The following is a 15824-nucleotide window of genomic DNA, read 5'->3' as shown; positions in this document are numbered from 1 at the left end:
GGAGGCGGCTTCCTTCCGCGGTGCGATTTTCCCCCCAAGACCAAACAGGGTGCCTTTGCTTTTTTCTTTTTTGCTTTTTTTTTCTTCGTTCGTGTTTTGTTCGTTCGGTGGTTCCAGCCGTCGGGGGCGATCGGCTTATCGGTTCAAGGTTGCAAAAGTAAAAACGAAAACGAAAACAAACACAAAAGCCAAAAGCAAAAAAAAACAACCAACACAAACCGGAGCCGGCCAACCCTTCGCTCCTCCTCACATCAGCTGAGGCTGTTGCATAGTCTCCTGGTGGGCCGAAGGGTACCAAGACGTGTAGCTGGGGATGTAGGTGCCCGGGGTGCCCGTGGAGCTCTTACCCGACGACGAGCTGGTATTCCAGACTGGCGGCCCGGGCGGAGAGCCGGCCGACAGCGACCTCCCGTTAGCCAGCGCGCTGCTTTCCAAGGCGGCTCCACCTTGCTTCATTAGCTTCTTGAATTTGGAGCGCTTGTTCTGGAACCAGATCTTGACCTGCAGTCCCCCCACCACCGCCCGCCCCAGGAGAGGAAACGTTCAAAACACACCGCAGAGTAGGCTCTCCCTGCCCAAGCCGCCCTCGGCCCAAGCAAGGCGCTCCCTCGTCGCTCTTCTCCCCCCACCGTAACCCCATTCCTCCGAGGAATCCGGTCTCGGCCCCTAAGGCGCCAGGCAGCGCTTTGGCTGCGACCCCGGACAAAAAAAGGTCGATGGAGCTGGAGGCGCATCGCTGGGAATTGAGGCGCCTTCCGAGTTTTCCTCCCTACTTAATGGGTGTGTGTGCGTGAAGCGAGTCGGCTGCTGTTCTGAGACTAACCCGGTCGTTTTTTAACTCCCCCCCCCTTGCCAGGTGTCCGAGGACCGGGGTGGGGGTGGGTGGGGAGGCCAATAACTTTGTTTCCCCCGTCCACACGTGGCCCAAAATCAGGGTGCCGCGATGCTGAAGACCTCGGAATGGGGGCCAAGGAGCCAGACTAGCCCTGCCAGAGGCAGCAAACTCCAAGCACTCCCATTTCTAAACCGAGAAGGGCCCAGGCCAAAGAAAGACTATAAAAGTCTATTTAAAAAAATCCCGAGGGTTTTGGTTTTTGTTTTTGTTTTAAATGTCGGGGTTTGAAGCTTCCTTCTAGGAAGGCTGGGGGTGGGGGAGGAGATAGGAATGGCAGGATGGGTGGGTTTTCTTTGGATCGGATTTCTGGAAAGGGAGGCGGATTGTTTAGGATTCTGGCCTGGGTTTCTCCCCGACCTGAAAGGAAATTTCTGAGAAACTCGAACCTCAATACCTCCGCTTCCTCGGGCCTTATTTGGGGAGAGTAAGAGACCTGCCTTACAGAGCAAAAGCCTCCTTGGAAAAGAGGAGGAAGGAAAGGCTGGTCCGAGGCTTGGTAACAGTCCAGCTCGAGAACAAGAAAAGCGCCGTAAAGCAAAATAACTGCCTTTTAATGAACGTGTTTTTAGGGCGCTTTCCCAGATTTGGGGAGACAGATTCATCCAGACATGCGACAGAGAGGAGGGGAATCCTTTGGGGAACTTTTTGTTCAGCTCGACCGGCCCCCCAAACGCTCAGCTCTTCCTTGCCGAAGGAAGTTCGGATCGGAAAAGCCCGAAGCCCGGGGAGGGGGGGGGGGAAGGAGGGCGTCCCAAGGCCGGGAGGAAGAGGGGAAACGGCCCTTCTCTGCCTACCTGAGTCTGGGTGAGGCCCAAGGAGGCGGCCAACTCGGCTCTTTCCGGCAAAGCCAGGTACTGGGTCTGTTGGAAGCGCCGGTTCAAAGCCTGGAGCTGCAAGCTGGAGTAAATCGTCCGGGGCTTCCGGATTTTTTTCCCTTTGCCGTTAAAGCGCACTTCGCCGCCTTCCACTACGGTGCTTTTCTCTGTCTCGGTCCCTGGAAGAAGTGACAAGAGAGGCCCGTGAGAGATACCCGGACGCCTCTCTCGCCAGGCGGAGGGGCGAGGATCAGCCCCAGCGACGCAGCTCGCAGTCAATCCGGGTCAGAGGTTTGGCCCTGGCCCCGGCTGGCCTCCGAGGGCCCCCGGTGTCAGGCTCCCTCCTCCGCCCTCCAGTCAGTCACGCTTAATGAGCCCCGAAGCCCCACCGGCAGCCCCCGAAGCCGGGCGGAGATGAGGCGGCTGTTGTGCAGAGGAGAAAGGGTTTGTTGGCAGCCCCGGAGTTCCATCGCCCGTGGGGAAGGGGAAGGAAGAGGGGGAGAGAGGGGGAAAAAAAAGAGGAAAAGTTTTTTTTTCTATTTTTACAGGCGGCGGCACTTTAGGTTTAATTACCCTTAATTGCATACATTGTTTATAGCGCGACGCAATAAATAATTGCCGAGCCTAATAGGCGCACATCTGGGGGGGGGGAGAGAGAGAAGTTGGAAGAGTGCAGAGGAAATGCTTTCGGGGCTTTGCCAGCCGGGCCTGGTGTGGCTTTGTGTGCAAACTCCAGAGATCTTGGAAACTAGGCTGTTCCCTCGTGAGGATAGCTGGGGCAAAAACCAGGGGAGAAAAATCTAACAACACCCCCCACCACCACCACCCCTCCATCCCTTCAGTTGGGCTGCGTTTCTTTTTGTTTCTCTTCCCCGTCTCCGTATTTTTCGGGGGGGGGGTTTCCATTTCGGGCTTCTCCCCTCCCCTCCCCTTGCCCCCCCTCCCTCCCTCCCGACCCCCTCCCCTCCCTGCCCTGCCCTCCCCTCTCGCCGGCAAATGGCACGTACCTGTCTCCTCTAACCGACTCTGAGCCAAGCCGGTGCTGTTGGGGTAGGACTGCACCGAGCTCATGTAAGGGTTGCCCGAGTGGCTGCTGACCGAGTTGACATAGGGGTAGCCCAGCGGTCTGGAGAAAGAGGACGCGGCGCTGTACGAGCTGTCCGGCTGCGAGTGGCCGGCCGAGTGTAAACAGTGCATGGAGTAGTGGCCGTGGGCCATGGGCGACGGAGGCATTTGCTGCCCGGGCGGGCCAAACTCCATGAAGACCGCCTTGCCTGAGACGGGGCTATTTAGGCTCTCTGGCATGGTGGTCATGGTCATTGCTCGCCGCTGACTCGGGTGTCTCTCGCGCTCTCCCTGCCTCGCTTGCTCTCTCTCGCTCTCCCTTTCTCTCTCGCTCTTTCTCTCGCTCCCTCGTCTTTGGGCTGGGCTGGGGGGGGGTTCTCTCCCGGCCTCGCGTTCTCGGGACCCAATTTAAGAGGCCCGGGGCTTTTCACTTTCCATTCATAAGAAAATGGAGTTTGGCTCTTTGAAAAAGTGTCTCTCTAAGGCATGAGATGCTGGGGGGATTCTACACAAACTCGCCTAAAAGCTTTGACTCAGCCAAACGCCATGAATATGCATGAGCTCGCCGAGCTGATTGGCCCGCCGTCTGGCAGAAGCGCTCGCGATTGGCCCGAGACGCTTTTAGGGGGCTCGCCCGGCTGGACCGGGCGAGCGAGAGACGGACTTCGCCTGGGTGGAGGAGACGCTGCCGTGGGACCCTTCCAGCCGCCTCCCTCCCTCCCCCCAGCAACCTCCGCCAAGGATGCGGGGAGAAGACAGGAAAAGGTCGCAAACCAGGAAGCGGGCCCTCTCTGGCCGTCCGCTTCTCCGATGGAGAGGATGGAATCCCGGCTCCATCCTCCCCCACCCCTGCCCCCCCCGGCTCTGCTTGACTTTTCTGGGTACCCCGGAGTTAGCCCGGTGACTAACTCCACAGCAACTGTGTGTAAGCTGGAAAAGAAGCACAAGGGTCTCCCCTCTCCTCCCCAAGGGCCCCCGCCCCAACTTCCCCGGCTTTGCCTGTCTCCTGCCCTTGCAGCCTTTCAGGTGTGGGACGGACGGGACCGCGGAGCCGCCACTGGCCTAAGCAGCAAAGCGGAGGGGGTGAGCGCAGGTGTGACGGGGCGAGGCCGGCCAGGCCCCTCCTTGCAGGCGCGCGCAATTCGCGGGACAGACAGGTTTCCCCCGGGCTGCGTTTTTGTGCGCGAGAGAAGGGCCGGTAGAACGGGAGGACTGCCTTATGCCCCACGGCAGGGCCACGGAAGAAGAGAGCTGGAGCATCCGAAGCGAAAGTCGAGCGCAAGAGGGGCGAGGGACAGCGCTTCCCCCTCTCGACAAGCAGTGTCACCCGTGGGGGGGGGGTCAGGTCAGGTCATTGAAGCACTTCACGCATCAAGTTGGTAGCGACGCCGGCCAGGCTGAAAGGGTGAACTAAGCTGGACTCGGTTGGACTAGCTCAGATTTAAGGGGGCGGCGGGGGGGGGGGGAAGAGACGCCCGCTTTAGAGTCGGAGCCTCGGGCCGTGAAATCTACTCCTTGCGACCCCATTCAAAATCAGTCTCTTGTAGACCTGGCACACACCTTTAAAGTTTCTTTAAAGTTGAAGTCCTCAAGAGAGGAGAGGGAACGGTGGGAAAGCTGCTGTGTCTAACTCCCCTGAGCAGCAGGTTAGTTGCAGACTAATTTTCTGAATAGTGGTTGCCCTGGACGGTTTTTTCAGAATTCAACCTAGAAAGTACTAGGGGTCGATTAAGAAGGAAAACCTGCAGTTGGTGATAAATTCTAAATAATGGGCACGTTTGCTTTTCTGTGTTTGAGCAGCCTGAGCTTGAAAATGGGGGGGGGAGGGGGGAATAAATCCCAACTTGATGTCTCCCCGGCCTTTGTGAGAACAACGGGGCTACTTTCGAATTCAAGTCGCACAGAAAAGGTGGGGGGGGGGGGCTGCGAGCTGAAATGACCTGATCTGTTTCTACAAACTCCCTCCCTCCCTCCCTCCCTCCCTTCCTTCCATTGCCTCCAGTTGAGCAGAGTAGCGAAATAGTTTCGACGCTGTCGCCGGGCGAGGCCTCCAGGGTGCAATCTCCACTGACTTTCTCAGGTCTAATAATTAGAAAGCATCGGCGGCTAATTATTTCTTTCCTCATTTCACGATCCTCGCCCCCCCCCTCTCTATCCCCCTCTCCCTCCCTCCCTCTCTCTCTCTCTGTGTAGATTGAGATGCCGGGCGGAGCGTGCCATCCTGGGGTAGGGGTGTGTGTGTGTTAAGGGTGGGAAGAGGGCTGATCTTGCGGAAAGTTCACACGTGCAGCTGTATTAGTTACTGATTCACTTGATTAAATGCTAGTCTCAAGTGCTCTGATCCACAGCTGAAGGCGCCCCCATTAGCATAACACTGATGCTTAATTCTCATACGCATAATTAGCCATATATTTAACACTAATGGCGGCGCGCGAAGCCTTTGGCGTGTTTAAACAACCGGGGCGGCGGGGGGGGGGAAAGGAAATATATAAATATATATATCACACGCACACTCACTCACCCCCACGCGCACGCACGAGCCCCCCGAGACACGCACGCGCTCCTCTTTGGCCCAAGCTCCACTTCTCCCTTCCCCGCCTGCCCCGCTCGGTCCCACCTCGGCGCGTCGAGGGCGCGCACGGAACCCCAGCTCTGTAATCAAGCCCACTTTTTTTTTCTTTCTTTCTTTTTTTTTTTTGGCAAAGGGAGATCACCAGTAAAAACGAACATTCAGACAAATTGCATTGCGGGTGGCGTTATAGATATTAACGGGGGAGGCCTCCCTTCCCCGCTGGCTGGCTGCTTTTCAGAAGCCGGCGAGCAGCTCCTGCGCTTGCCGCGAGCTAGAAGGCGACGGCGGCGGGCAGAGAGAGAAGCGGGGGGACCATCCCGTAACGCCCCACCAGCACCCATAGCATCCACTTCCGACGGGCTCTGGAGAGTGGGGCTAAAGCGGAGCCATCTGCCTCCCTGGAGCTCTTTCCGAGGCTGGGAGCCCCTTCTTCCTTCCCGTCCCCCCAACCGCGCCAGGAAAGAGCGGCGCCCTCGGTGCCCACCGCAACGCACCTGGCGACTCAGCCCGCCCTGCCCGCTTTTCCTCACCTGGACCCCGGAGCGAGTAAGTGTGGTGGCCAGCAAGACGGGTCTGGCTCGGGTGGGAGAGGGGAGGGGAGCGGGCCCGGGGAAAGGAGAATTGACGGAAATCAAGCCTCAGTTCGGGTTTTTTGAAGTGCCCCAAAGTGTTTCCAAACTGGGAGAAAGTTTGGAAGCGGCGGGGAGGGGGAGGGGGGCATGTTGCCTCTCGGCTTGGAATCCAGGTACTTCTTGGATGGAATAGCATTTGAGTTCGGTCTCACTCTCCTAGTCCTCACTGAGGCTAATCGGATGGCTTATTTTTCAACTGCGAGGGAGGTGAACTCAGCCTGGCCGGTGGTAGTGCGCTGAGCAAAAAAAAAAAAAGTCTGTTTAAAAGTTGGGGGTCCCTGCAAAAAGCATCAGTCTCGGGCCTTCAGATTTTCTCCCTGCGAGAGAAATGAGTGTTTTCGGATGAAGCGCCTGGTCAGGTTGCCAGAGATGCCCTAGAGGAGGGTTAATTTTGCACCGGCCTTGCCAAGCGGGTTGAAGGGAAGCTGGGGGGCGGGGGGGGGAAAAACTATTGCATTTCTCACGCGCTGGAAATCTGCACTGGTTCTTTATTTCGCATGAATGCGCCGGTCTGAATCGCGGAATTCTCTGGCGGGAAAGTCCCTCTGATTTGCGGCGACATCGGCTGGGCCCTTACACTGAAGTAACCCAGCTGAATTCAGCCAGACCTACTTTTAGGTCGAAACCTATCGGGTGGTCCTTTCCGTCGACATCTGTGTTAGAATTTGTTTGAAATTCAGGAGGAGGGAGGGGGGTTGGCCGAATCCATCAGCGGGCCAACCATTTAATCAGGTCTGGTAAGGTAGCTTTTTAATCCATTCTAATAAAGCCTGTCCACTTCTGGCTTTTATACTGAGCGGGCGAAAATGGTCACTTCTTAAAAGAGTAGCCGGGTCCCTGAGGTGGCTGCCCCCTTTCCTCGTCCGCCCCCGGACGCTGTGGCTGACCGAAGCCACAAACCGAAAGATTCAGATCGCCCCAAAGCTTTACTTCGTTGAGATTCTAAGGCTCTCCTGGGGAACTCCAGTCCGTTCATCCCTAAGGACTTCTGAGGAAACGCGTGTAGAGATTGCACGTGTGGAGGACACGTTGTGCATGCGGGGAGTGGGGGAGCGACAGAAAATGTGCTTCCCACTCGATAGCGCGGGGACCTCGATTTTGCTTGTTTTCTGCACCTGCTTACGATCGGAGCAAACAGACATTATTAAATAATTGGGTCAAAGTAGTTTTGTGAGGCTGGGGCTCTGAAGTCCCTGAAGTGGAAATGCTTGAGATGTTCCTGGAGGGGCAGGAGGACAGGGAAGGAAGAGTTGTTTTATCTAGAAATCCACCAACTTTGTGTTCAGATCCAGCAGAGGGAGGGGGGAGGGGGGACATGCTAGCCAAGCACAGAACTTTCCAAACTTTGCTATTCTTTTCACTGTCCCAATGACAGCAACGACTCTCTCTCTCCCTCCCTCACACACATACAAATAAACCTTTCTGCAATCACCTTAATCATTAGGATTATAAATGTGTATCATAAATGCTGCTATCTCAGTCTAATTGCTAGGCAAACAGCTTGTTACCACAGCAGTTGGTAAAATCCTGCAGTCCTAATAAAATTAACCTGAGGGGGGAGTAACCCTCTGGGAAGGCTGCAATTAAACAGAGAGAGAGAGAGAGAGAGATGCTGGCCCATTACAGAGGATGTACCCTTAAGCCTAGGCATAGCTACTCAGTTGTAAATCTCTTTGGGTTCCGTACCACTGACTCCACTCTGGTGGAGATACATAGAGGTTTGTGACTTTTACATCCAATAATCAAACCTTCCACTGAAATAAGTAGGAAGCACAGTGTTGTCTACCTCAGACCCAAGTCTGAAGTGTTACAAGCTTAGGAGAAAGTTTTGGGCAACTACTCAAAGCCTGTGAGATTATCTTTTTTTACTCCAACCCAATGTGGAAGGCCAGATGTAGTTCTATTTTTCACAAACTAGCCCAATGCCATGTACACATTGGCATAGTCTGCTAAGCCTTGATTTGGTTTCAATACTTTATTGCATAAACCCCCAATGCCCGGTTTCATACACTAGTGAAATCATAGAACGTAGTTTATAAGCACAGGTTAATCCCAAACCCAAGGGGCTGGTGTGGTGGTTTAATGTTCTGTGTAACTCCAACTGTGCGCGGGGGGGGGGGAGGAGAGGATGTTCCCAGAGGAATCTCCAAGAAAACGACGCAATCAAAGAGTCTTGTGTCACCTTAAAGCCTCATGCGTTTATTATAGTTGGGAGCTAGTGTATTGCAGTGCCATGGACTATCGGTTGCCGGAGCTGGTGTCCTCCGTTCGCGCCTTTTCGTGGAAAGAAAGGCGACCTGGGATGCTCTTCTGAACTCAAAAGAGTCCACGGAACGTAAAGCCAGGTGCCATGAACTTGGGGCCTTCTTCATCACCCAGGTCCTTTGTGGCAAACGGCTTTAGGCTTTCTTCGCTTAATTGACTGGGCTGACCGGCTGGTTCCTCACCTGACCTTCCCAAGTCAGATTCTCTGTTGCTTAAAGCGCGGGGGCGTCTGTCTCACCACCTCCCTCCCCCCCCTCCCCCTTTGAGTTGTCCGAGAAGTGAAGGACTCAGATTTGCCGAAGTATCGAACAGCAGTCGCTTTATTTGGTTGCTGAATTCATTCCTTTTTCTGAGGTCGCGCGAAAATAAACCGAAGGAGTTTGAGTTTGCCTGGGGAAGGAGAAGCTCCCGTCCTCATCCAGTTTTGCAACTAGTTCACGCGAGGTGTCAACGAGCCAGTCGAGCTACTGTGAGAATCCAGCCCGAAAGGTGGATCTTCCATACCGGTGCTCCGATTCCTTCCAGGCTCGTTCCATCATACACAGCCACACATTGGACAAGGACAATGGAGATTGTAGTCTAGCAGCTCTGCAGGACCGCCAGTCTGGCAAACTCTGCTTCAAAGCACGATGAAACACCCCACCCACCCCCCAAACTCCTTTTAATCTTGGAGCAGCGACCCTCCACTCCTTTATAAGCAAAGGAGGCTTCGCTGTTTTTACGAAGTGGGCGTGAAATCTCCGCCATTCGTAAACTAGGATTTTGTGCCTTAAAAGAGACTTGTGTGAATCCAGACAATTTTTTTTTTACTCAACCATGGCTTATCGCCAAATTGCCTATTCCTACCTAGGCTTTCACCAAAATTTGATTTCTGTCTCAGAGCCTTCTCTCTTTACCCGAGTACACGTTACCAGTTTTTAATTCACAACGACCAGCACTCGAAAACTATTTTATTACCGGAGAACAATCGGAAAATTTTTATAAAAACTTGTGTCTGTGTGTGTGTGTGTGTAGGCCCTCCCCACTACGCTTACCTTTTGGAGCGCGCCGAAAGGGGGGGGCGGGGAAACAAAACAAAACCAAACCTCGTTAAGGAGCTTGTGGAAATCTGCTTTAACGTGTTTTTCTGAATGAAGTCAATTTCAGGGGTGTGTGTGTGTGAGGTGTCAGTCATTCCACCGTTTGCTTTGGTGGTTACTCCTGACGAAGCCAGAGAGCGGCCAGGTTTCGTAATTGGCTTAAGCTAGAGGAAAACTGGGAAACGTAGATGACTCTCGATGTGAAGCCGAGTACCCTAACTTTTGGTTGCGTGTGTGTGGGTGGGGGGGAACGAGCTCCGGGCTTTAGCGTTGATTGTTACCACGGGGCACTAACCCGAAAAGTGAATTTCAGGTGACTGACGCCGATTCCAGTCAGCAGATTCCCTTCCTGGAGAACCCACAGGCGATAGAGAGAGAGATAGAGATAGAGAGAGATGGAGGGAGAGAGAGAGAGAGAGAGAGAGAGAGAGAGAGAGAGAGAGAGAGAGAGAGAGAGAGAGAGAGAAGGGGGGCAGGGTGCGTGTGTGTTTTCTCAGGCTTCCTTCTGGACATTCAGGTGTTCCCCCATAAAGAAGCCCTTAACTGCCAGGACTTCAAACTTCTGCTTTCCTTGGGAGGTTTGCCTTGGGATTTGGTGCAAGACTCCAATCAAGCAATACCTCTGCAGTTACACGATGTAGGCCTAGGTCAGGCTGGAGTCCTGGCAAAAGGGGCGCCAGTTTCGGCAAGATCTCCCTCAAGTGATAATGTCATCCCCAGAGTAATTAAGAGTAACAGAGTAAAAAACATTTTTTTTCCTTTTTGGCAAAGCGGGGTTGTTGGGTCTGAAGGTTCTGATATGCAGAGAGCTGAACGCTTGCGAAAGATGTAAGTGGCTGCAAAGCCACAAGAAATAAAAGTTTGCCCTTTTGCTTTGCTTGTTATTTCCACCTCTTTGAAAACCCATTTGACTATGTAAACATGTGGGCGCTGCCACAGGGACTAGAAACAGCCTCAAAACAAAGCATAAGAAACAAAAAACGGAGGGAGGGAGGGGGGAAGAAACACACCCTCATTTGATTTTTTTTTTTTTTAGGAAAGAGGGGATTATATATATATATATTTATAGTTGCGGAGTAGGGTTGCATGCTTTGTTTAAAGATTATCCCGTTTTACATCACTGTCCTTTGAGGATCCTGCTGAAATCAGCTCTCCTAAATAAATAAATGGGCTGACACAACCCTTCCTGCCAGCTTTTCCTGGGAAGCACCACGGGGAAAGCTTCTCTTGCCAGCTGGTGGCTCTTAAGTTTCCTTAGCCAGGAGGGTCAGGATTTCTGCTCCTTTGTCTGTAATGACAACGGTGTGCTCAAACACGGCTGATCTGAAAGAGAAGCAGCAAGCAGTGAGCGTGAGGACAGGGTGGTCCTGGAGCCTAAGAATTCCATTTTGAAGGGAAAATGTGTCAGATCCAACAGAACTTCCCATGAGGGAATTATAAATTAAACCGAGAATTTAAAAAACGACAACAGGAAAGGTACTGTACTACCTTTTCAGGTCTGCACTTATTAGAGTCCAATCATCATCCAGGAGATAACATTCGGTCGTTCCTTCCATTATTACAGGCTCTGATGGAACAAACAGAGAATGAAATAAGTACTGTTACAGTCATTCACAGCTCAGGCTTGCCCCTCCTAAGCCTCAAGCCCCAGTTTGTCCAGATAAACCATCTTGGATTGTACCGAGCCATTGCTCAAAAAAAATTCCAATCGCTATCGGTGGAGGAAAGTAGCAAGGAGCCGGGATGCGTCCCTCTTTCAAAAGGTGGAAGAAGGGCATTTTAATCAAGCTTTAATTAAGATCCTCATGGATCTTAACAACCAAAACCCCTAGCCACTTTCCTCCAAAGAGCAGGCAGGATGGAAATATCTGATTTTTTTTAAAAGCAGGTTTGAAAATGTTCATTAAATCAGCAAAACAACAATTTTCTTATTTCCCCTTAATTGCTGCGCCATTTAGGCACGCCGTGAGCGAGGAATATATTTTTCCCCCCTCTCTCTTTCCACCCCCGATAAGCTGTTGATGATTGGTATTTAGTACGTTCAATCTCCCAGGTGAGGGCTGCTGACTGGCTACTCAGCCAAAATGACGGAAGGACAGCTCCTGGGTTCCAATAAAGGGGCATAATTGTTTCCAGAGAGTTGGGTGGTTAATCTGTTATTGGGGGAGGGGGGAGAAATCAGCCTTCAAACTGATCTCTTACTGTGAGCTCAGCTTTGCTTCCTCCTAAAACCCACTGGGCTGTCATGACACAATCTAAATCTATCCTTAGGATGGACTGAGGAATTGTCAGCTCTCAAATTCCCCCTCACCTGACGCCTCCTTCGTCCTGAAGCTTCCAAGCAGCTATTCTGCTCTGGGCAAATCAGCCCATCTCAGGTAATAAAGCCACCTCACCTCTGGATAGAGAGATGGGCAGCATGCCAATTTAATAAATAAAATATAGAATAAAATCAGAAGACAACTAACAAAATGCAGATAGTATCGTGAAAATCCAAACAGAAACAGAAACCGTATCCAATGACTTTAGAATAACTATACTAAGACATTAAAGATTCAAATAGAGGTGCTTGGGTATTGTTCTATTAAAAGGAGAGCAGTCCTAATGACTCTGGAGAAAGGAAATCCAATTTGAGCAATAAGATAGCATGAAGATACTGCCAGAGTTTTAATACAAACAGTTTTAATACAAACCTATTGTGAATGCCATTCCCTTCTCCATTAATACATCATTTTCGTTTGCTGCAAAATAAAATGGAAATTACCCAGGTGAATAAAAAGATGATCTTTTGCTAGACATTTGTGTCTCCCTCAGACAGGACCATCCCCTAGTTTGAGCCCATCTTTGCCCTGCAAAAGCTTCTCATCTGTCCTAGATTATTCTGAATTCAGAAGACAGTACTGGTCAATTTGTCTGATTTCAGAGACGGGACTGGTCAATTTGAGGCTTAACCCTAAGCTAAGTATTCATCTAGCTGGAATGCAAAATTATCAAAGGAAAGAAATACTGAATTCAGATTTTAAATTAAAATTACCCTATAAGCTTGGGGAGACAAAGAAACTAAAGGAGATCTAGGTGAATGACTATTTTACACAGAGAGTGGAGTCCTAACTTCACACCTGGATTCCTCAGTATCATTAGGTAAAGGTAAAGGTTCCCCCGCCGTTTCAAAGCCGAAGAGCCAGCGCTTGTCCGAGGACAGTCTCTGTGGTCATGTGGCTGGCATGACTAGACGCCAAAGGCGCACGGAGCGCTGTTACCTTCCCACCGTAGTGGTCCCTATTTTTCTACTTGCATTTTTACGTGCTTTCGAACTGCTAGGTTGGCAGAAGCTGGGACGAGTAACAGGCGCTCACTCTGTTACGCGGCACTTGGGATTCGACCCGCCAAACTGCCGACCTTCTGATTGACAAGCTCAGCTGATCGACAAGCTCAGTGTCCTAACCCACTGAGCCACCGCGTCCCTTTACCTCAGTATCATTACTTGAACATAAATAACACAAGTTACTTCCAAGTAGAAGTGAAAAGATGCTAATATTCTCCCTCTATCCCCCCTCCCCCCAGTTTTTAGTTAATAACTTCAGATTAGGCCCAAATGCTGATTCTGTTCCAATCCCCCATGTAGGAAAAAAGTGTGGGAGTTCTGAGGGAATATTGTCAAGAGCTGTCTTTTAGCAATACCTACATTTTTAATGTGAAAAGGTAATCCATAAAAATCTGAAGACAGATGACAAAAGAAATGTCTGGCATTCAGTATCAAATGGAAACTAGAATTTCTGATTCTGTTTCCCCATACTGCTCTTTGCACAAAAGCCATGTCTCAGAAGAGAGTCAATCCTATAGTGTACCCTCTTTCTTCCATTAATGTCTAAAGTTAATGGTCTCAAGTCAATTGCTGTAGATACCAATTGGGGCCTTGTATTGTAGAAAGCTATCTTTTTCCAACCTGTCTCCTGGAGATGGGCAATTCCAATACTCTTGGAAGGCACTAGTTTGCACAAGGCTTCGTGAAGTCACATGTGATTTAGTTTGGCTTAATGCCATGTACAAACCTTAGTTTTAAGCACTGCAGTAGTTTGTCACAGTAGAAATATTGTCATAAGATTAGTGCTTGCCAAAAATCTGATCCCTACAACTGGTCCAACATACTATGATTTATCATGATGAGCAGGAACGCCAAAACCTTATTTGCATTTGTCAAGCAAGCAAACCAGAAGACCTTAGAGGCTTAGCACCAATAGTGAGCAGTTTGAATTAGTGTGGGAAGAAAAATGCCTCCCACAATTCTGGAATATGTCAGGATAGTGCTTCTGTTTGATCATCTTTCTGATTGGTTCATGTGAACTCTCCCTTAAAGTCCTTTACTTCCATTGAGTAAGCAAAGGGACAATTATTTCTAAGAAGTGACAAAATCACTTGCCAAAATTTTTATGTACTGGCAGGAGCACACAGCCCTTTGCGTTTGGATGCAAACATAATGCAAGGTATTCAAAGGACCATGGAAAAATTAAGGAGGGGACCCTCTTACCATGTTGCCAAACTTCAGGATTACTATGTAAGTTCGTTCCTATCCCATGACCACCAATGTAAGGGCAGACTTGAAAACCATTTTGATGTGCAATGTTGCTTTAGAAAAAAACACAGAGATGTTTAATATAGCAAACAATTTCCAAATTCAGAAGAATGCATTTCGTTAAAGATATCATCATTATTACGTTTTCACAAAAGAACACAGCGGAAGATCCTGACACTACCACTTTGCGTCAGAAAAGCACGTTCTCGTATTTTCCTAAAACTCAAGACTTCATTTCATTTCTGAAATGGCAGAATACCCTGCTGTTCAGTCTCTGTAATAAAAAAGGGAAAAGAGAATGAGGAATGTTACGAATGAGGATCTCCATCAAGAGCTAGGAAAGTATTAAGAGCTTTACAAAGATAATTCTGTCTTTCGGAGTGTTATCCTGGCTCTAAATATCAGGAACTTTAAAAAAACAATTACATTTGTCCAGGAACTGACAGAGGATTATAAAGTTAGAATTACTTTAAATCCACCAAGCACTAGATCAGTACTTTCATTATTTGTAAAGCTGGCAATCTGTATCCAAAATTGTACATTTTAGGCATAGAAGCATTTCTAAGAGGAAGATTTTGCAGCCGCAGTGCTTCCAATTCTTGTTTAGTGCTTTTTATAATCCTGCCTTAAATAGAGATAGGAGAGAGTTTGTTTCGTTTGTATTTGACTATGAACTTACCTACTTTCACACTTTCAAAGCATTATTTGGACAAAAACTTTGCCATAGTTCGAAATTTGCAGTCCTTTGAAGTTATAATACACCTCAACAATTAAAAATTCATTAGGGAAAAGATTACAGAAAATGCATATATTAAAGTCAGCATGGTCAAGTGGTTCAGGCACCAGGCTAGAAAGCCGGAGATGGTGAGTTCTAGTCCCACCTTAGCCATGAAAGCCAGCTGGGTCACCTTGGCCAGTCACACACTCTCAGCCCCACCCACTTCACAGAGTTGTTGTGGGGAAAATAGAAGGAGGAAGGTATATTGGATACGTTCACCACTTTTGAGTTATGGGTAAAAATAATAAAGGCGGGATACAAATAAATAAAAATAAGCAAAAGAGGCAAAATACATTGCATTACAGGACAGAAAAATCCACACTTGGGGAGAAATGGTTTTCAAAACACATACATGTTTAATTCAGATTTCTTTAAAAACAAGTCCTTATGTTTGACGAAGCAAGCAATCTATTTGCGAAAGAAAGACCCAACAGGAAAACCCCACATTGATAGGCTCATCTCTGGTCTTAAACAGAATCACAGCCATGGTTTACTTTAGTTGAGTGGAGTTGGCTTTATCTCCAGCAGGGTCCTCCAGAATTTGCAGAATCAGAAGAGCTGGGTAACTCTTGCTTTTCATTCAGAAGAAACTCAAAGACACCTGAAGATTGCCATTTTCCTTTAAAGGCATTCCCAGAGCACATATAGGTAGCACAATAGAGACGACAGGCAATTTTTCTCAAATGCTGTTTCATGCTCTTAAATAAAAACTTGTGTTGCCGTCTCTACTGGATTACATTGGAACCTAAAGCCTGCCAATTTATTGTGGTCAACCTTAACTATGGTGTTTTAACATAAAATATTTTAAAAGGTAGCACTGAGCCACATTAGTATATGTTTGCCAAGGTTAAGGATCTGTTAATGGCTTTATGTGCTTGTGGCTTTAAATATAAAGCAAAAATCCATGTCCAGTTGTGTCTGACTCTAGGGGGTGGTATTCATCCCCATTTCTTAGCTGAGGGGGCCAGCATTGTTCGTTGTCCATGACTAATACGCTAAGGTGCACAGAACACTGTTACTTTCCCACCGAAGTGGTACCTATTTATCTACTTGCATGTGCATGCTTTCAAACTGCTAGGTTGGCAGGAGCTGAGACAAGGGAGCTTCCCCTGTGCTATGGTGCTTGGGTCTTGAACCCAGGCCATCAGCT

At 49.5% G+C, this 15824-nt stretch overlaps 2 protein-coding genes across 6 annotated transcripts in view; both read right to left on the bottom strand.

Moving 5' to 3' along the window:
- Positions 1-246: 246 nt before the first annotated feature.
- On the bottom strand, positions 247-3030 carry DLX1 (distal-less homeobox 1; the record flags this gene model as incomplete). Its single annotated transcript, XM_081315425.1, has 3 exons — positions 247-501; positions 1690-1889; positions 2718-3030. The coding sequence occupies 3 exons, from the start codon at positions 3028-3030 to the stop codon at positions 247-249; spliced, it is 768 nt and encodes a 255-aa protein (XP_081171551.1).
- A 7276-nt stretch (positions 3031-10306) lies between these two features.
- Positions 10307-15824, bottom strand: part of METAP1D (methionyl aminopeptidase type 1D, mitochondrial) — an 89302-nt gene continuing 83784 nt past the window's right edge. For 3 of the 5 annotated variants that reach the window (XM_081313835.1, XM_081313836.1, XM_081313837.1), the window contains 4 exons: positions 13852-13949; positions 12017-12064; positions 10812-10890; positions 10307-10646 (listed from right to left, as the gene is read on the bottom strand). In XM_081313835.1, coding sequence (XP_081169961.1) covers positions 10568-10646; positions 10812-10890; positions 12017-12064; positions 13852-13949 — 304 coding nt within the window. In that variant the 3' untranslated portion in view covers positions 10307-10567. Of the gene's footprint in view, positions 10647-10811; positions 10891-12016; positions 12065-13851; positions 13950-14038; positions 14171-15824 lie in introns of those variants that run through there. The other 2 variants (XR_014024615.1, XR_014024616.1) reach the window with 2 other exon arrangements.

Source organism: Vipera berus, assembly GCF_964194415.1.
Source record: "Vipera berus genome assembly, chromosome: 1".
NCBI lineage: Eukaryota > Metazoa > Chordata > Lepidosauria > Squamata > Viperidae > Vipera > Vipera berus.
The sequence above is the reverse complement of the archived record's forward strand: the minus strand, read 5'-3'. Positions and strand labels throughout refer to the sequence as shown.